At 40.6% G+C, this 21,615-nt stretch overlaps 1 protein-coding gene across 1 annotated transcript; it reads left to right on the forward strand.

The window, feature by feature from the left end:
* Positions 1-861: 861 nt before the first annotated feature.
* LOC136829982 (parathymosin-like) lies at positions 862-20,203 on the forward strand. Its single transcript, XM_067089159.1, has 3 exons — positions 862-984; positions 19,382-19,483; positions 20,111-20,203. The coding sequence occupies exons 1-3, from the start codon at positions 862-864 to the stop codon at positions 20,201-20,203; spliced, it is 318 nt and encodes a 105-aa protein (XP_066945260.1).
* The last annotated feature ends 1,412 nt before the right edge of the window (positions 20,204-21,615 follow it).

Consider the following 21,615-nt stretch of genomic DNA (forward strand, 5'->3'; position numbering starts at 1 on the left):
TATATATATATATATATATATATATATATATATATATATATATATATATATATATATATATAGGTGTAGAGTATAGGGCATACCCATTGCTACTAAACCATCTCATCTCGTTTTAGAACAGTGCAAATGCCCAAGTACTTGATATATCCTCAATGAGCATTTTTATACCTGTTTTCATACACGTATCGGTTACAGATAATAACTGGTTCATATCAAACTCTTAGAAGGACGCCAAAGGCCGAGGGAAAAGCCAAAATGAGAGAGAGAGAGAGAGAGAGAGAGAGAGAGAGAGAGAGAGAGAGAGAGAGAGAGAGAGAGAGAGGACAAATTCCAGCATTTTGGAGCATTACAGTATATTCACCGCTCAAGAGGATAAGCTCTTTCTCCACAGTGGGTGTCTATGTGTAAAAGAGAGAGAGAGAGAGAGAGAGAGAGAGAGAGAGAGAGAGAGAGAGAGAGAGAGAGAGAGAGAGAGAGAGAACTATTAACTGGGCGGTATTGGGGGGGAGGGAGGATCTTAACGAGTTAATTAGTCCGCAATAGGAAAACTTAATTACTCCTGATTCTCTGAAAGTAGAATTTAAGCGCACTGTTTCTATCACAGAGACCAATCAGAGGACAGACTGTAATGAGGATATATTTCATTTCCTCAATAAAAATAACTTATTTATAAAGTTACTCGAATATCATTTTTCCGAAGAAATTCAAAAGTAATGACACTGAAATTCTGTTTAAGTATTTTGGACAGAGTTCATGATTGATTGGGTTCTATCTCTAAGCACTTCGTACCTCTTACTGCAGTCCGTCTTCGATTGAGTGCACCTTTGCACCATTGCATTTTCTGAGTCCTCTTACGTAGCTATGTGCCGTGAACATCCATACGGGGGACCAATTTCCTCTTCTCTAATCCTGAAGAAGAAGAAGAAGAAGAAGAAGAAGAAGAAGAAGAAGAAGAAGAAGAAGAAGAAGAAGAAGAAGAAGCCAGTGGGCTAGGCAGACAGACAGACGAATGACAAAACCGTAACATAATAATCGTCAGCAACAAACGACTTGGGAAAAAAAGGAGCAAGGAGCTTTTGAAACAGTATCTTCAAAAGGTTCATTGGAATCCTTCCTCTCTCTCTCTCTCTCTCTCTCTCTCTCTCTCTCTCTCTCTCTCTCTCTCTCTCTCTCTCTCTCCCTATTACAAGCGCGCGTAAACATTCAACAGCGCTGCCTGGGAGACAGAGCCAAGGTTTTACAGTGAGTGAAACGAGAATGCTCATTTTAACAGCCTGGGAAAATGGAATGAAATGGTATAGGGAGGAGGAGGAGGAGGAGGAGGAGGAGGAGTATGGGACGGGAAGAAGAAAGAAATCCATGCACACGGGATGAAGAGGCCTCTCGCATAGTTCAGGATAAAAAAAAAAGACAAAACCGTCATGAATAATTAAGGAGTTTCTGAGAGAGTTCAGGTAGACAGGGAAAAAAACCCTGTCCAACCTTGTCTTCTGTCAGGAAAGGAAAAAAAAAAACACCTTGTCTGTGGAAGGGGATAAAAAGGCTTTGGTTTTTTTTTAAATGAATTCGAGAGCAGAGACTGAGACAGACTGAAGAGGAAGGCCGGAGACTGAAGGAAGTAACAGGAAAAATGAACGATATGAATTGAATGTCTGTGATGTCTTCGTTTTGCTGAAATTTTCAATTTCATTTCAAACTGTTTCCTGGAATATTCGATTCCTTAAAACAAATTGAATAAAATTGCGATGAAATATTCGTCCCTCCAAATCTGAATTGGTAATTACTTAACAGATATAAAGATTAGTATCAATACTTGATGCTAACCGGAGATATGACAGAGGAAGATGTGGGAGATACAATGAGAAAGATGCAAGTGATAAAAAAAGACAGGAAAAAAGAAGAAATAAGCAACAACAAGCTCACACCACATACAGAATAAGAAAAAGGAGAATAGGAGACAGAAATATAAAACTAAACAACGAAATCACGAAAATATTCAAAGAAAGAAAAAATGCAGGTCTCGGAGACCAACTGGAACCTGGTTTTATCTGGAAAAATTTCTCGATCGGACACTTCAATCAAATGCCTATCACTGGACCATTCGCAAAGAACAATTGTGTATCCCAGAATATTTTCGACAGAGAGAGAGAGAGAGAGAGAGAGAGAGAGAGAGAGAGAGAGAGAGAGAGAGAGAGCATTAAAGGCGGACGACATCGTAAAAGAGAGGGATTAAACCCGTCTGCAGAGAAGGGAGATAATGAAATCCTTTTTTTATTTCATTCCAAAGATAAAAGGAACATTTATATAAGTCGTCAGCCAATCATTATTCGGGATATCAAATGTAAATTGAAAGTACGACGAGATATGCCTGTCTGAAAGAAAATATTTAGGTGTTACATAATCATAAATGGCGTAGAGAGAGAGAGAGAGAGAGAGAGAGAGAGAGAGAGAGAGAGAGAGAGAGAGAGAGAGGTTATAGGAAAAGGGGATAAATAAATAAATAAGAGGAACAGAAGAGAAAACCGACACACCTGAAGAAATTCCGGGGAGAGAGCAGGAATGAATTTGCTCCTCACTCAAACAATTGAAGGTTAGAAGATGCCTTCTTTCTGAAGGGTTAAGCAAAGGTTTATTTTCTCTTTTTCTGTAATCGAGAGTGGATTTTAAGTTATTTCTTAACATTAGGGGTAACTTCGTTGATTTGCCTCCCAATATCTGGGCGAGAATGCTGGTTATTTCTCCCGGCAAAGGCGAGCACTATAGGGTGTTCCTCACCATCTAGGGAATTTTCCCAACCACCTAGGGGAATTTTCCCAACCACCTAGGGAATGTTCCCAACCACCTAGGGGAATTTTGCCCACCACCAGGGAAATTCGACGTCGATCCCATTGCTTTCTTAGTCACGTCGACCCAGGTATCAGCTGCTGCTGTAGAAGGTTCTTCCGAAGCCAGAGACAAAAGGCAACGTTGGTTCCAGAGTTTTGAGGAGATAATATGACGCCTATCAAGCAGGGCCTATTTTGACCCAGTGTGACATCCGTTAGCCAGAACCTTAATGACCTGGGATGGTCAAATTATAACAACTGGAAAATCTTATGAAATGACCCCATTTCTCAAATCTGACAACAATTGACAAACTGTAGTGTCTGGAAGTATATTCGTGGAACGTGTCAACCCTTTGCCATCGTGATTCTGGAAATAGTGCAGCAGATAATTGCATATTTCATAAGAATCGTTCAGATAGTGAAACAAGCATGAAATTTTGCACAAGTGCTCTTTAGGTTCCCTTCTATCAGAAAAGGGCGCTGGCCAAGGAAAAATTTAATATGGCGTAAATTCAAGATGGCGGCAGGTATCGAAAATTTTGGCTAATTTTTTCACTAGAATGGCATGTATTTGCTTTAGCAATATGGTAAAGCTCTTCCATACTATTTCTTGTGAATATTATGTTTCTGTAGCTTCCCAGTACAGTTTACCTTTAAATATGGGGGCTATATGGCTGCCAAGAAAAGGTAGAAACAATAATTATAATGAGAAATAATGCCCGTTCAACAATTATCGTTTTAAGCATGGATCTTGGTTTCTGTGGTTTTAGATCCTAATGAGGCCATCTCTTTCGAATAACTCATCAATTTTGAAGGGGAAATTAATAAATGTAAAAAGAGTGTATGTCTGCACACAACCAGGGCACACTGGACATCACTGCTGTGTAACTCAGCATGGGGTTCAGTGCCAGCTAATCCAGCACCTACTAATCCTGTAGTCTTAGACTAGAAGTTGTAGTATAGTTTAGTTTAGTGTCCCAAATGCTTTCTAACAGCCCCAGACCAGCTATAGTTAGATAGCCGCACCTGAATAGACAGGATGTGCCAGCGTTTGGGGGAGCCGAGCCAAGTCCCCAAACTTATTGGGGCTGTACATGATGGTTCATGTACTTACCCGATGGTGTACAGATCACACGGGACTTAAATGGCACTGGATGAATGATCGGGCTAGGTGTAGGAGACCGAACCTGACGAATCCCACACAGGAATGTGTGCTTTGTTTAAGGTGGTAAAAGGATAACCCCTCGGACTTAATCAAAAGTGAAATCATGGCAGAATGTGATGCCAATCCAATATTGAGCAGTAGAAAAACAAACTGGAGTTTGTGTTGTCTTTGTCAGAAGGACAAAAGAGGTGAGCACTTGACATCACCTCCAAGTCATCATGTCCTAGACCATGATGGGTACACAATGCTGGCAGGAACATTCCCATGTTCAGTGAAATTAATGAAATGCCACTGATAATGGATCCAGCAAGGCTGGATGAAGGTGATGGCATAGAGGCCACTCTCAGGAAAAATGCAGCAAAAATACCATGTGAACTGTCGCTTGTTGTTTAACAACACTAAACTGGACCGTGCAAGAAAGCGACAATCCAATGACCAGACCAGCAACACTGAGACTAGTCGTATAAAACTGCGCCGAACCAGTCATGACAATGAAGTTTGCATTTTCTGTGAGAAAGTGGCACCTGCATCTGATCTCAGACAGGCTAGTACTAAGGGCCTTAACAGAAATTGCGTGAATGTGCAGAGATACTTAGTGATGGCAAGCTCCTTGCTAAGTTGACTGGTGGGGATGTCATTGCACAGGAGTTTAAGTATCACCATGCCTGTCTTTGTGCCCTCTACAACAGAAAAAGGTCCTACCTGAGGAGCCTTGAGAAAGACCAAGGTAGCACTGAGTCAGAATCAGATGTGTATCCACTAGTTCTGTCAGAACTGATGACATACATTGTTGAAAACAACCTTTGTTCAGATGATCCAGTCACATTTCGGCTGGCAGATATTTGCCACCTCTACCAACAACGTCTGGAACAATTAGGTGTAGAGTCACCAAATGTAAATTCCACGAGACTCAAAGACAAACTTCTGGCAGAAATTCCAGAACTTGAGGCTCATAAATCTGGCAGAGATGTATTACTTGCATTTCAAAGGATGTGGGAAAAGCACTTGCTCAATCATCTGATCTTTCAGAGGCAGTTATCATTGCTAAAGCAGCAAATATTCTCAAAGTCTATACTGATCATCAGTCACGGTTTGATGGCACATTTTCTGAGGCTTGTGTACGAAATTCTGTGCCTCCTCTCCTGCTCCAGTTTGTAGGGATGGTTGAGCATGGGGCTGACATCAAGTCACAGTTACGATTTGGAGCATCAAAGTCAGACCAGGCCATTGCACAGCTCATGCAGTTCAATTGCTACTCCCGATACAAAGAGGGAGCAACAACTCATAGACACTCCAAAGACAGAGAAACACCATTCCCAGTCTACATGGGACTCTCAGTCTATGCAAAACCAGGAAGAGAAACCTGGTTGAAATGCTACATCAGTATGGCCTCAGTATCTCTTATGACAGAGTACTGGAGGTCTCTGCACAGTTAGGAGATGCCACAGTTAGCAAATATGTGGAGGAGGGTGTGGTCTGTCCCCAGTACTGCGAAAAGGGTTGTTCACCACTGCAGTGATGGACAACATCGACCACAACCCATCTGCAACTAATGCCACTACCTCCTTCCATGGAACTAGCATCTCCATATTTCAGCACCCCACCAAGGAGAACACTGGACAGGAAAGACAGCAACTAAAGTTTGCACCTGAGAAAGTGAATTGTCGGTGCCTGAATTGCCGGACACATTCACAAACATCTCACCAGCTTCCTTTCAAACAAAGAACCCTGTGCCACCAAACACTGCAATACCAAAGCCACCCACAGATATCTTGGGGCCACAGCTTGCACTGGAGTATCAGTGGCTAGACAAGGTCATAGTCACCCAGGAAATAGATGATGCAGTGAATCTGACGTGGTCAGCTCATCACGCTTCAATGAAGAGAAGCCCAGAATTTGAAGTAACCATAACTTCATTGCTTCCTCTCCTGCGTGATCAGGCTCATTCTGTTGCTACGATCAAACACGTGATGCAGAAAGTGCAGGATGTCACTGATTTTCTGAACCCTGGCCAGATACCCATAATCACAGCTGATCAGCCAATCTATGCCGTAGCAAAGCAGGTGCAGTGGCAGTGGCCTGATCAGGGGTGGCGAAGACAAGTATCTGGTAATGTTTGGTGGTCTGCACATTGAGATGGCAGCAATGACATCTCTTGGTACTCTTCTTCATGGCAGTGGTTGGACAGGAGCTCTGGTGGAGGCAGGAGTTGCTTCATCTGGAACTGCAGAATCCTTCCTGTCAGCTGCAAGTGTAACCAGGACACGGCAGATGCACCAGGTTACAGCCTCTAGTTTGTACAAACTCCTGAGGACAGCATACACTGACTACTGTGCTGAGAAAGCAAACAACAATGAGCAGGCATTAGAGTTTGAGGAGTGGTGTGACCTTCTGAAGACAGCAGAGTCCACAGTTCCACTTCTGGCACATGGTGTTGTCTATGGAACTTGTGATATTCCTACTGATCAGGTCCTTCCGTGAGGCCAATTTTGTCCTCTACTGCCAGGCATTGCATGAGCTGATACCCTACTTCTTTTCCAACAATAATACAAACTATGCTCGTTGGCTGCCTATTCACCTCAGGGACATGCTTACCCTAGAGAGTTCACACCCAGAGTTGCACAAGGAGTTCAAGGCTGGCAACTTTGTTGTGCACAAGACCAGTCGCCAGTTCTCAGCAATGGCTCTTGACCAAGCTCATGAGCAGACCAATGCCTTTATAAAGGCTGATGGCGGAAACCCATTGGGCTGACTGAAGATCCGTCAGCACTCAGAAGATGGATGGTGGCTGGCCCAGAGATCATCCGCTTGGTGTCTGCATACGAAACAGAGGTTCAAAGTAAGGAGTCTAATGAGCAGACAACACACCATGAACAAACACCTCATGCGCAGAAGACATTCTTGGAGAGAGTCAGCAAGCTGTCATTGGCTTTGCAACACTTGGGAAGTCCTTTTCAGGAAGAGAGCCAGGATCTGTATTCCATTGACAACAAAGACATTGCCCACCCCAGCTCAGCAGAACTTCTACAGACACACCTTGACAGAGGCCGCACTAAATTTCAGAAGTTTTCAGACTCTTTGGCAAACAATGCAGTCTCCTTCTATGAGCCGATAAAGAAGAACAGAACTGACTTCTTCAGGCAAGAAGCTGCTCCTGTAGAACAGTCAAAGCAGAAACTTCTGAAGGAGGATTGCCAGCTTTTCTCAAAGCTATTTATATCCTGTCAGAGCCGTGAATGTGATCTGCAGGAATTCTTCCAGCACGAGAATCAAACATTCCCAGCTTCCCTTAGTGAGGGTGGTAGGCTGTACACATGTCAGAAGTCTCAGCTGACCTCGGTCCTGGAGAGTCATGTTACACTAGAAGACAAAAAACCAAAGACTGATGTCCTCATTGTAGATGGATCAGCTTTGGTCCATGCCTTGCCACCAAAGAAAGGAAAAAGACCTTTGAGGGCTATGCACTTTGCGACTTCTTGCCTGTGATACAATCCTATAAGCAAGTACACATCATCACATCTTGTATTTGATGTATACAATACATCCAGCCTCAAAGCTGAGACCAGGCTCCAACGTGGTCAAGGAGGAAGGCGCAAGGTGACAGACAAGAACACAATTCCATCCAACTGGCGCAATTTCCTAAGACACGATGCCAACAAGACAGAGTTGTTCCAGTTCCTGGCAGACAAAGTTGCCCAGATGTCTGCCACAAATGTTGTCATTGCCACGAAGGGTCTGCTGTCCTCAGCACTCAGAAGCTAGTCTTCAGGACTGGAAAAAGTGCTCTCATGAGGAAGCTGACACCCATCTTTCTCCATGCCAAATATGCCACAGAACATGGAGCCAAGACCATCACGGTTAAAGCAAATGACACAGATGTTCTTGTCGTTGCAGTCAGTGCTTTCCCACTCTCCACAATCTAGGGCTAGAGAAGCTATGGGTGGCATTTGGCCAAGGCCAGAGCCTGCGCTGGATTGCTGTGCATGACCTGTGCAACTCTCTGGGCCAGGAGAAGGTGAATGGCATGCTCTTCTTCCATGCGTTCACAGGCTGTGATACAGTGTCAGCCTTCCGGAGCAAGGGCAAGAAGACCGCCTGGCAGACATGGAACATCTTTCCAGAGGCCTCCACTGTATTCTCCAAACTGAGTCACTACCCTCTCAGAGTGGAAGAGAGTGACCTGAAGGTCCTGGAGAGGTTTGTCATACTTATGTATGAAAGATCCAGCACTGCTGGCACTGTGGATGAGGCTAGACTTGATATGTTTGCCAGAAAACAAAGGGCATATGAGGCCATTCCACCAACCAGGGAGCTCTCCTCCAACACACCAAGCGTGCTGCGTACCAGGCTGGTTGTGTGTGGGGGCAGGCCACCCAGTGTCAGCCACAGCCAGAGAACCCTGCTGAGTGGGGATGGCAAAAAGTCTGGTGAAGCATGGCAAGTCCTCTGGACAACCAACTCGCCCTTAGCCAAGAGTTGCCAACAGCTTACCAAATGTGGATGCAAAGCAGGCTGTCAGGAAAGGTGCAAGTGCTACAAGCTGGGTCTTCCCTGCACAGCTCTGTGCACTTGCAAATGTGAAGTCTAGATAAATATTGCCCTCTCTTCAGTAGATAATCTAGCTTGAGCATCCAACGTGTCATGCTATGCCTACCTTCTTATCCTCGAATTTTTCAAAGGTGTAGGTTGAGAGACCTATACATAGATTGGTTAGCGTTTAGTCCGTATTTCTCTTCTTTTCTTTTTATGGTTACAGTCTTAGACACAATGTTGTATGTGACCATACCATTACTATTTCAGTTGAAAATAGCATATTAGTTAAACTGTCTGATCACATGAATATACCATTAAATAAAAACAGTTGGTCTCTATGTCTGCTAGCGCTGTGGATAGAAAAAAAACTTTTATGGCAACCATTTTGTACGCCATCTTGGTTACAATTCATTTAGTAAGGGTTTTCAATAAAATGTGTGGTATGGAACATTTTATAACCTAAAAGTCGAGGTTTAAAAAAAAAAAAAATTGGCATATTCCATCCAATAGATGCTCCCAAACCAGTGAATCTCAACATAGATGGCGGCCATTTTGAAAAATAGCCGCCATCTTGGTTTTCAGGTGGCCAGCGCCCTTTTCTAAGAGAGCGTAGTCTTAGGAATGTTTGTGCCAAATTTCATGCTTGTTTCACTATCTGAACGATTTTTACAGCAATCTGCTGCACTAAAAGGGGGGAGGAATGGAATGAAATATAGAGTTTAGGCCAAAGGCCAAGCACTGGGACCTATAAGGTCATTCAGCGCTGGAAAGGAAAATGAGAGTAGGTAGGTTTGAAAGGTGTAACAGGAGGAAAACCTCGCAGTTGCACTATGAAATGATTCTTAGGAAAGGGTGGATAGCAAGATGGAAGAAAGATAATATGAATGGAGGTACAGTAAAAGGAATGAAAGGGGTTGCAGCTAGGGGACGAAGGGATGTTGCAAAGAACCTTTAGTAATGCCTACAGTGCATCCCGTGAGGTGCACTGACGGCTCTACTTCTACGGGGAAAAGGAGGGGGTGGTGTTGGCAACGCTGTTGTCATTTGCCCCTGAACTGGCACCTGAGCCCCTTCATGTCGGACGAGAATGATTTTCCGTATTTCGTTCAATTTCTACTTCCGTTTATTCTGAAAGGGTTTTAGCTTTGCACAAGTGTTTGGGGGAGCAGCAAATTGTCCCCAAACTTTTATTGCATACCACTTGTTTTTGTTATTCCTGTTTTCATTCGTGATTTTAATATTATATGTTTCCAGGTTGATATCAGCCAACAAGGGTTGTTTCAGCGCGCACCATACTCGGGTTTTGTTTGGTTACGTGGAATACTTGACGAATCGAACACACCGTGATATCCTCTCTCTCTCTCTCTCTCTCTCTCTCTCTCTCTCTCTCTCTCTCTCTCTCTCTCTCTCTCTCTCTCTCGTCATGAGGAAAAGTTATGATGCTTTGAGCCAGATATTACAAAATCAGTGGAGTGTAAACGTCTCGATTGGTCTGTCAGTTATAATTTCAATATGATTTTACTCTCTTGTGTTCAGGTATTTTGTACTTTTATGAGTCTGCACAGCATATTAATATTTATATTGTGAAAATGATCTTTCGTGTTTTCTGCTTACGGGAGACCTATAAAACAGATATAAAGAGACACAAGGCCCAGGTTATATACAAAAACATGGTGGGATTTAAATACACAAAAACTTAAATATCCATGAAAAATTTTTTTGCTAATTATAAATTCTTGATCTCTCTGACAGTTTGTGCATGACAATTTCAGGCCCACGCACAGAACATTACATTATCTGAGTTTTCCTCAATTTTAAGATCCAACACAGAGATATTCTTCAATATCTATTCCCGAGAGAGAGAGAGAGAGAGAGAGAGACTAGATCGTAAAGAGAGAGAGAGAGAGAGCAGACGACTTCATAAACGAGAGGGATTAAATCTGTCTGCAGAGAAGGGAGAAAATGAAATCCTCTTTTGATTAATTCCCATGATGAAGGGAACACTTGACTTAGTCGTCAGTCCAATCAATACACGGAGTATCAAGTGTAAATTAAAAATACAACGAGATCTGCCTGTCTGAAGAAAATATTCAAGTGTTACATAATCATACATGAAAAAGAGTAAAAGAGAGAGAGAGAGAGAGAGAGAGAGAGAGAGAGAGAGAGAGAGAGAGAGAGAGAGAGAGATGCACGAATACGTGTTGGTATAAAACCAACTTACCCTAACAACCGCTCACTAACAAAATTTTATTCAAAAGGTTAAGTGAGTTACATGGATGATTATATATATATATATATATATATATATATATATATATATATATATATATATATATATATATATATATATATATATATATATATATATATATATATATATATATATATATATATATATATATATATATATATATACACATATACAGTATATATATAAATGAATTTTTTATCACACCGTGATTTGTATACAATCATGATGAAGCTACAAATGTCGCTTAATATCAAATTCACACTGCCTCGGGAATATCACCGATGGGGAATTATCACCGAAGGGGAATTTATAAGTGATAATCGGGGATATTCCCGAGGCAGCATGAATCTGATATTAAGCGACATTTGTAGCTTCATGATTGTATACAAATCACGGTGTGATAAAAAAATTTCATAAGAGCTGCGTGTTCCAAACGTGCCAAAGAACTATCATGGTGGAGGTGGGTTAATGCCGAAGCTGAGTACAATTTCCCCGGTCCCGACAGGTGTTTACACCAGATTCGGCATTGAATACCTCTTTTTCACTTATAAATTCCCCTTCGATGATATTTCCCCAACGGGGATATTCCCGAGGCAGCGTGAATTTGATATTAAGCGACATTTGTAGCTTCATGATTATATATAATAAATATATATATATATATATATATATATATATATATATATATATATATATATATATATATATATATATAATATAAAACGTGTGTTTTGATGAATGAGTTTTTAATCTTTTATTTCATCACAAGCGACTCTCATTTTCCGCATACTTCCATGAATTTAGCACAAGTATCGAGACTGTGCTAGCCTCTCTCTCTCTCTCTCTCTCTCTCTCTCTCTCTCTCTCTCTCTCTCTCTCTCTCTCAGAGGATGAACTATTAGCCCTTTGTTGACCGAGTTGGTTGAGCTTCAGACCGTCATTCGATGGGCCGGAGTTCGATTCCCGCCGCCGGCTGATGAAGAGTTAGAGGAATTTATTTCTGGTGATAGAAATTCATTTCTCGCTATAATATTCGGATTCACAATAAGCTGTAGGTCCCGTTGCTAAGTAACCAATTGGTTCTTAGCCACGTAAAAATAAGTCTAATCCTTTGGGCCAGCCCTAGGAGAGCTGTTAATCAGCTCAGTGGTCTGAAAGCTATACTTACTTACTTACCATTCATTACCTTTTAATATCCGCTCACTAATGAGATTTTAATTGCCACCAAAAATGACTTTCTTGCACTATCTTTGAAGCCCCGCGCTCTCTCAGGATAAATCCTTCCTCGTTGAAGTATAAAAGTGGAGAGAAGAAGAAAATCAGTTTCGTGATTAGCGAAGGATAATTATAGGAAGACACTCCTTCAGTTCTTTGTTCGGTTCCTTGTTCACCTACTTCTCAGTTTCAAAACACAGTATTATTATTATTATTATTATTATTATTATTATTATTATTATTATTATTATTATTATTATTATTATTATTATTAATAATAATAATAATAATAATAAAGCAGAGTATCATGTAAATCTAGGGAGTCTTCCTACAAAAGACTTCAATAAATAATCATCTTGATGACCTTCATAATTATAAAGTCTACTGGTCCCATCCACCAGTTCTCAGCATCTCAGTTGCCACAGTGACCTCTTCATTTCTCTATCCCCTAATATTTTGGAAAGGCTTTCCACTGGAAGCCTTGAAACTCTAAAGGAAATGAATGAAAACATTTTATTCCCAGGTAGGGTTTGAACACACCCTGGGTAGGAGACTAAGGTTAGCTTCCCATTACACCGCCAAAAAATATCTTTCATTTTATAAGGATCTGATCTCCATTCATGAAAATCTACAAATGTAAAGTGAGTTTCGATGACAAAGAAAGCGCGACAGACACACAGACAGATTGACAAACGAAGTGGGATGATTGAAAGACCTCCTCTGAAAAGAGCAATCGAAGAAGCCACTCTACCAGACTCCCTGACTCCCAGGCTCCATCGCTCCCGAAGTCATTAGCTAGATACATTTTTACATTTCAGAAGAATGCACATTAACCAGACACTCTCCACTTTAAGAGAGCGAACTGTTTCCACGCAATTGTTTTAAAATGGACACACTAGCCGCGTTACGAACGACATGAAGTACCTTCCTGAGATTAAGAGAATGACACCATGTACATCATCCTTGGTGATTAAACTCTTGAAAAATACAAGGACAAAGAACTTACATAGAAAACAATAAAGCCAAGTGATGTGGCAATAAAGATGACAAGAATTTAATGTTACAATGTCTCGAAAGAGAGAAGGGGGGGGGGCGTTCCCCGAGTTAATGTTACTTGAAGTGTCCATAAGCCTAAAACGAGCTGAGAGAATAAAAATGTTGAAGGAGAAATACTGAGTGAATGTGACTCGGGAAAGAGTTTGTAATTTACGCGAGTCATTCACACATGACAAGTGAAAAGATCAACAGAAATGAGAAACTATAACACCGCTCCAGATGGGGAAAAAGGTCTGTGAGAAAACTAGGTTTACTTTTAAAAATGGCACACAGTCAGAGAAGAAAGCTGGAGATAATTTTCTCCAATATGAGGCGGCAATCTACAAAGAAGAACTTTGAAGTTATGAAGGTTCTTCAAATGAACTGACCAGAAATGAACAAAAATTATAATATCGAGATCTAGTTTCTTGGTAAAAGTCAGTAGTCAATTCCTGGTGTGTAAAACCCAATACATCAATATTTCCAGCAAAGGGAAAAATGCTAACACAATATTCATTAAATCAGAGGTGCCCTTAAATCCTTAAATTTAAAGATTGTGTCAAGAAATATTTGCAATTTGGTAACGTCAAACCTTCCTTCATCATTATCATAAGGTAATGAGATCTCAGTGATGAAGATAATGACTTTCGTATTTTCATCAATAAAAACAGCTAAGCTTCTGAGCTTTCTCTGTAATTATATGAAGATGACATATACTCTGGAAGTTTCTGTAAAACAGTTATTTTACACCGAGATGTTGTGGTAATGCCTCCAAGTTAACAAACTTTAATAAACAAACTTTACTCTATTTTTTGTAAATATACGACTTCATTTGGAAAGTTCCTGCAGTTGTGCAAAGCTTTGTGGAGAATCAAAGACTTCAAAGTCTCAATAATTATATATCAAGAATATGTTTAACAATTGGCTGGTATCTCGAAAAATATCAGGTACAAGTATTCCTGATCAAATTATCTGCCTGTTTCTGTTCCTACAGTCCAGAAGATTATACATATGCTTAGCTGCTTATAACCTTCAGTGTTCTTGTAGAGAGAGAGAGAGAGAGAGAGAGAGAGAGAGAGAGAGAGAGAGAGAGAGAGAGAGAGAGAGAGAGTTTAGGCCTTAAATGGAGAGAAGGCACCACCCTGCCTTTCCATATCATTTTACTAGAGAGAGAGAGAGAGAGAGAGAGAGAGAGAGAGAGAGAGAGAGAGAGAGAGAGAGAGAGAGAGAATGAATTTCGGCAGCTAAGGACAGAGGACATCCTTCATAATGGCGCAAGATATGGCTTTATTTATGACCTTCCTGCTTCCTACTGTAATGGTGATTAAACGCCCCCGTGAGAAGAGCAATCCATCAATCCACTAACCCACCCGCTCCAATGCTCCACCACAACTCTCCCCAACTCCAACTCTGTGTTCCCTCCCCCAACTCCAACACTCCCAGGGGCAACGACACAGACACGAGGAATCAGTTATTGCCAAAACTTAGTTTCATGGACGGAGGCATCGTGCTGCACGACAGTCCTTCTATGAAACTCGACTTCGGTGCCATTTCGGGTTACAAGAGATGACCCTTGAGGCTAGGGACTAGGGACCCATGAGTCTAGGGTCCCTTAGGCCCTGAGGGGAAAGGGCATCGCCAGGTAAAAGCTCCCAATGAGATGAAACTGTTAAACGACTCAGGAATTAAAAGTAACTTTTAATGATGTTTATTTTTGACGCTTTCCAGGAGATTACATTGCACATACTTCTATTTCTCTGGTTAATTGCTTTCTCTCTCTCTCTCTCTCTCTCTCTCTCTCTCTCTCTCTCTCTCTCTCTCTCTCTCTCTCTCTCTCTCAAACACAAGGAAGATGAAGGCAGTAGCACGAGGCAATAGAGACAGATGTAGAGTGAAAACTATCAATTTGAGAGAAAAGAAATATAAGGGAGACGCCAAAAGCCTTTTGTATTTCACACAAGACTCAAGAGAAGGCAGCGCAGTTTCTCAAGTCTCTAAACACTTAGAACTAACTTGTAACTGACGCCCCTGACAAGGAAAAAGCAAAAAGGAAATGAAGTAATTGGGGAAAAGTACTTATAGGAGCTAATCAGATGTTGCTACGTGAGACAGAGACACTACCCTGCCTTTCCATGACAAACTTTTTTTCTTTTAGAGAGAGAGAGAGAGAGAGAGAGAGAGAGAGAGAGAGAGAGAGAGAGAGAGAGAGAGAGAGAGAGAGAGAGAGAGAGCTTAAAAGTTAAATGAGAGAGAAAGCACCAGGCTGCCCTCCAACTTTCCTCCCTCGAAAGAGAAAGTTAGGAAGTCTTAGAGAGAGAGAGAGAGAGAGAGAGAGAGAGAGAGAGAGAGAGAGAGAGAGAGAGAGAGAGAAGGAGGAGGAAGTCAAGTTTAACAAAGTTCCGAGACAAAGAAGAAGAAGAAGAAGAAGAAGAAGAAGAAGAAGAAGAAGAAGAAGAAGAAGAAGAAGAAGAAAGTCAGGATTTCAAAGGGTGACAGATAATACAATAGACAATAAAGCAGTGACAAAAATAAACCCACTGATCTCACCATGAAGAACTGGTGGGACTGCCCCCTGACAAACTTTCCCCCGTGGGCTTGCCAGCTCTGGTCTAATTTACCCATCTGGCAATATACTAACAACCTTTAACCCCGCCCCCCATACGCGTCCTGTAGTGGGTCACAGCATCCAAATTAATCCATTTATTTGTCTGTACATTTGATGTCCAATGCGTTACTAACTTGAAGTAGATCTTTAAAATTATCATAAAAAAATTGCTTCTATAATCTAAGAATTATCTAATGAAAAAGACAATAAATAGGATATTAACCTTAATTAATTAATAGTCTTCTTAAACACCGAATTCTGCACTTTGAAATCCTCTGAAATGAAGCAGCATCATATGACGTTTTCAATAAGCTCCGTTCATGCTGGTTGACAGTCCGGATGAAAGATGGTTGAATAATAGGCTGGCTGATACCTTTGCTTAGTGAAAAATAATAATACTAATACCATGCTTGCGTCGAGTCTGAACACTCTGGTGCAAGCGGCAATGAGTCACATCGAGTCCTGAAAAGGAGAGAAGCACTGAATCAAGTATTATAGGGTGTTGGGGTTCTGTACCTTGAAACAGGCCAATCATTTACTCGATTTCAGTGAAACGGCTTTTAGGGGTCACTCAGTCTCGAGATGATGAAGGAATTATTTACCTTCCTACTGAAGTTCTGAGCAGAATGTCGACGACAACAGAATATCCCAAATATTATCGCTACTCTTGAGCAAGCATTCATTCGGAGCAACCTAGAAGCTATCTACCACGGCAAGGAATGGCCACACACGAAAATATTATACAGTGGAAGAGAAAGAAGTGAATAAAAGGGGTAAGAGAAAGGTCAAAAAAGGGGGGAAAGTAATCTACATTAAACATTTCCTTTATTCTTATCTTTCATGAACCACGAGTCCTTCTCCTGGAGCCTTCGTACTGAAAGCATAAAAGTTCTCTTTCTCATGAACTGGATCTCGGAAGCGAAAATCCGGAACATAAGTATTCGTTCTCAAAATACTGCTTCTTTTCTCGTTTATCTTTCTATATTTTGCTGTCATCAGCTGCAGGGCGAATTGCTGAATTCCGAGGAATTCATAAGCAACGAAATCCTCACGAACAGACGAGGGTTATTTATAACTTGTATAAAAAGAGCAACCTCCAAAGGAAATACCGTCCCATTCAAGGCCTCAATATCCGCCATTGCTAACCATTTTATTGCAGTTTCTTAACAGAATCATTTTCCTCATTTCTGAACAGCTTTCCTTCTGCTGTTCGACTAGGTTCTCGAAAAGGAGGATTACTTTTTTCATTAATTTGGGAAGATATCTCCTGAAGAGAGAGAGAGAGAGAGAGAGAGAGAGAGAGAGAGAGAGAGAGAGAGAGAGAGAGAGAGGCGCAGGAATTATGTACTTGAGGGCATAACAAACAACATCTGACCTGAAACTTTTTAAAATGCCGAAGGCTCCGATCGACAGGAAATAAGACGTAGGGTGGAAATGGGATCTCTCTCTCTCTCTCTTTCTCTCTCTCTCTTGCATAAAACAGGTGCGAGTAGCAACATGGGTCACAATGAGACGCTATTACCAGAGAAACCGGATTTTACTCGTAAATTCATAATGAATCACAAATCTCTCCTCTGAAGACAACGAACGCTTTTCCTCTCCCGAATATATTGATGATAAAATTCTCCCTGTGATGAAAATCCACATCTCCTCTAAGGAATCCACACAAGTGCCTTTGGCACATCCTTGTCACAAGCGCCACCACCAGTGCCAAATACGGTACCTGATGAAAGATTTCGGGTGTCATAACTGACACGACATCTGACGGGAGGCCCCTTGGGATTATTGGCCTCACGCCGAGAGGACCAAATGGAGATTGATGTTTCTACAAGGTGCTTGTCCTTTAGGGAATTTATCGAGGTTTTGTGTGTGTGTGTGTGTGTGTGTGTGTGTGTGTGAGAGAGAGAGAGAGAGAGAGAGAGAGAGAGAGAGAGAGAGAGAGATTGTCTGTGTAATTTATCAAAGTCAGAGAGAGAGAGAGAGAGAGAGAGAGAGAGAGAGAGAGAGAGAGAGAGAGAGAGAGAGAGAGAGAGAGAGAGAGAGAGAGTTGTCTGTGTAATTTATCAAAGTCAGAGAGAGAGAGACAGAGAGAGAGAGAGAGACAGAGAGAGAGAGAGTTGTCTGTGTAATTTATCAAAGTCAGAGAGAGAGAGAGAGAGAGAGAGAGAGAGAGAGAGAGAGAGAGAGAGAGAGAGAGAGAGAGAGAGAGAGAGAGAGTTGTCTGTGTAATTTATCAAAGTCAGAGAGAGAGAGAGAGAGAGAGAGAGAGTTGTCTGTGTAATTTATCAAAGTCAGAGAGAGAAGAGAGAGAGAGAGAGAGAGAGAGAGAGAGAGAGAGAGAGAGTTGTCTGTGTAATTTAGAGAGAGAGAGAATGAATCGTACAAGGTGTGGTTATCTGTTTGTTTAGAAAGCCGCTGGAAAGTTGGTAACCTTTGCAGATTTCTAGTATCTTAGAGAGAGAGAGAGAGAGAGAGAGAGAGAGAGAGAGAGAGAGAGAGAGAGAGAGAGAGAGAGAAAGAGAGAGAGAGAGTACGTACACGAATAAGTTCTATGTTTACTAAGAAAACAGCTAAAAAATAAGTAAACTTTTCAGTGATTTTACAGTCAAAGCCAACAGGCACACATACGAAAACGAAGCAAACAAACATATAACAGAGTAAAACTGTTTACAATAACCAAATAATTTCTCCCCCACCTCTCCCCTTCCCCTTCCCCTTCCCTCCCCTCACTCTCTTTCCAAACGCCAAGCTTCGTCAGATCAAACATCCGAGGTCCTCCCTTCTCCCCTCAGGGAACTCCGACCTCTATGAGGAAGAATTCCCAAACTAACTTATTCTCAAGTCTTATCTCCAGACGTCATTCCACTCGAGGAATGTATCCTACACTCATTCCACGGATTCCGAAGAATTCTTTGGCCCAGAGGAGGTTCCTACGGCCTTAAATCTTTAAATTACCTTCCGGGACTTTATTCTGGAGGTCGTTTCACGGGAAGAACTTTAAACCTCACGAAATGGCGATGCTTTAAATAAGTCAACTTAAGTTTTCTAAAAATTCTTGCAATATTTTAGCGTTAACGATATCCTAAGATATCCTACGAATCCTTATCTCGTATTCTACACCACAGGATCTTCACTGACAACTCATCTGCGTGTATTAATGTGTAATTAAAAATTATCTCATTATCACTATCGATTTGCAATAAAATTATGCAAACTTTAAGTGGGCTGACATGAGTCTCACACCGAAATTTAGTTTTATTTTAGTTTCTTGTCTTTATTTTTTTTATATTTCTGTATTACTGTATAGTTGATTCTCTAGTTCGCAATTACCCTTTCTAACATGGGATACACTTGGCTCTTAATAATAATAATAATAATAATAATAATAATAATAATAATAATAATAATAATAAACACAAACATGTCCCAATTATCTGATAAACCCTGATTTTTTTTTTTTAAAAAGCTGTTTCTTTCAACCTCATTCCTATCTCTACGAATCACATTCAATTTCCCTTTCCAAAATCGAAAGAAAACTCCCACTTTTATTTATCGTACGAAATTCCAAGCGTCCGAGACAAACTGAGGCTCAAACTTCGGAAAGAAGAGAAGAAGAAAGAGCAGAAGAGAAACTCGTGAGGAATTCCTCCCGGGGGCAAAAGGAAACCGCCCCAAACTATCTGCAGAGTAAGAAGCCTCAAGGATAAAACTCCCTTTTATTTTTTCTTCTTTGAACTTTGCGGATTTATGAGAATGGCCATCCTGAAGAAGAAGAAGAAGAAGAAGAAGAAGAAGAAGAAGAAGAAGAAGAAGAAGAAGAAGAAGAAGAGGAAGAAGAATTAGCGTCAACAGCTGTATTCCTCGAAGGACATTTTTAGACCTATGGAAGACACACTTTACTCAACAGATTCTACGGAAGGATGTACTTGGCCTATCACAAATTCTACGGAAAGACATATTAGGCCTATGACATACTCTTTGGAGAGATGTATCAGATCTATGGGAGATTCTTGAGAAAGACATACTGTACAGGGCCTATGACACTCTTTGTAAAATCATCAAATACAAGTCACAAGTTACACGAAGACAAGGAGGAGTGCGATGGATTATATGAAAATAAAAGTATGCCTATGAACATTTCTAGAAAAAAAGGCAGAACAACAAAAGAAATATATCAACTTTGACCACAGACTAATTTCCTGGTCCCGAGGCCAACACCTTATACACAAGGCTTCCGCACTCGGGCACTTTCCCTTTAGCGACTCAAACTTTCTAGAAAGGGGTTCCCAGAAAGCGACTCGCGATGGGGAAAGTTGGGCTTCATACGGTACATTATACTCTCTCTCTCTCTCTCTCTCTCTCTCTCTCTCTCTCTCTCTCTCTCTCTCTCTCTTAAAGAAAGTGGAGGAAAGTGGTTATAAAGCACAAGTCCAACAGTATAAGCAAACCTGGGCACTCAGCCAATTGCTCGGTTTTTGCAGGAACTTTCCCCAGGAAAATATGGAGAAGACGAAGAAGACGAAGAAGAAGAAGAAGAAGAAGAAGAGGGTTCCTTAAGAGACTGGGGCCTTTAAAAAGTGGGAATATCCTTTCCAATGGATTCTCGAGTGAGCTCTCGGCTGTTCGTGTGGATATTATGCGTAAGAAGGACAGAACAGAACCAGTCGTCTGTATAAGAGAGGGAATGAGATATGGACAGCTCTTCTGTGGAAGGAGCGGGAAATGCGAAATGAATGTTTGTGTTCAATCAAAATATAAATAAATAATTATATACATAAATAAATAAAAGGGCTGGCCGTTTCTGTAAGGGGACCAGAGACCTAAATGATATAATTTAAAACTGAACAATCTGCTTTGATGTTCAATAGTTATCAAATCATTATTTGTATAGAGGTTTAGCATATACTGTGCATATGTATATATATAGGCTATACATATATATGTATATATATATATATATATATATATATATATATATATATATATATAGATAGATAGATAAGATAGATAGATAGATAGATAGATAGATAGATAGATAGATAGATAGATAGATAAGCAATATTAACAAGGGAAGGCACAATGAAATCCGTTCATACTTCTCTCTCCAGATGTATCAAAAACCTTTAATTTTTCCGAGAGCTGATCCTTTCAACCAGGGCCATTTAGAATAACTCAACTTCTAAAAACTATCCCGCACCAAAACCCACAAACTATAAACATCCAAAAAAAAAAAAACATTAATAAACACGAACCCAGTAACCAAATCCAGACGGCCATCCGTCAAGCAGAATTAAACACAAGATTATCAGGCAAATGTATATCAAATCTTGGTCATCAATCGTGTTTGAAACGTGACCAGATACTAACGTTCTGTAAAATTGCATCGGGCGAAAGAATGGTTCATTTTTGTGGTTTAAACGAATGGTGCACGTTTAAAGGGAATGATGTCGATATTGAAATTAGCCTTGTACAGTGGTTTTTATCAATGTTCAGCTCTAGTAAATATATATTGTGTATTGGGCAATTGGACAACATGAATGTCAAATAAAAACTGGAAAACTATGATAAACATACATACATACATGCACACACACAATATATATATATATATATATATATATATATATATATATATATATATATATATATATATATATATATGTGTGTGTGTGTGTGTGTGTGTGTGAGAGAGATTAATATTCTAAACCCTATATCCTTACCTCTTTTCGCAGTCTGAATCATATGCAAAAGCTCAACGTACCTGGAAATAAAAGAGAATATTGATTAGACAAAAAGCTATGGTATATATCAAATTTTAAGGATATCTGTTAAATGTTGAGAGAGAGAGAGAGAGAGAGAGAGAGAGAGAGAGAGAGAGAGAGAGAGAGAGAGAGAGAGAGAGGCAAACGCTTTACTTTCTTGACAAGAGAGACAGAAAAGAAAAAAAATCTTCAGGAATAAAAAAAGGCGAAAAACCAGATTTCTT

Source organism: Macrobrachium rosenbergii, chromosome 45, assembly GCF_040412425.1.
Source record: "Macrobrachium rosenbergii isolate ZJJX-2024 chromosome 45, ASM4041242v1, whole genome shotgun sequence".
Lineage (NCBI taxonomy): Eukaryota > Metazoa > Arthropoda > Malacostraca > Decapoda > Palaemonidae > Macrobrachium > Macrobrachium rosenbergii.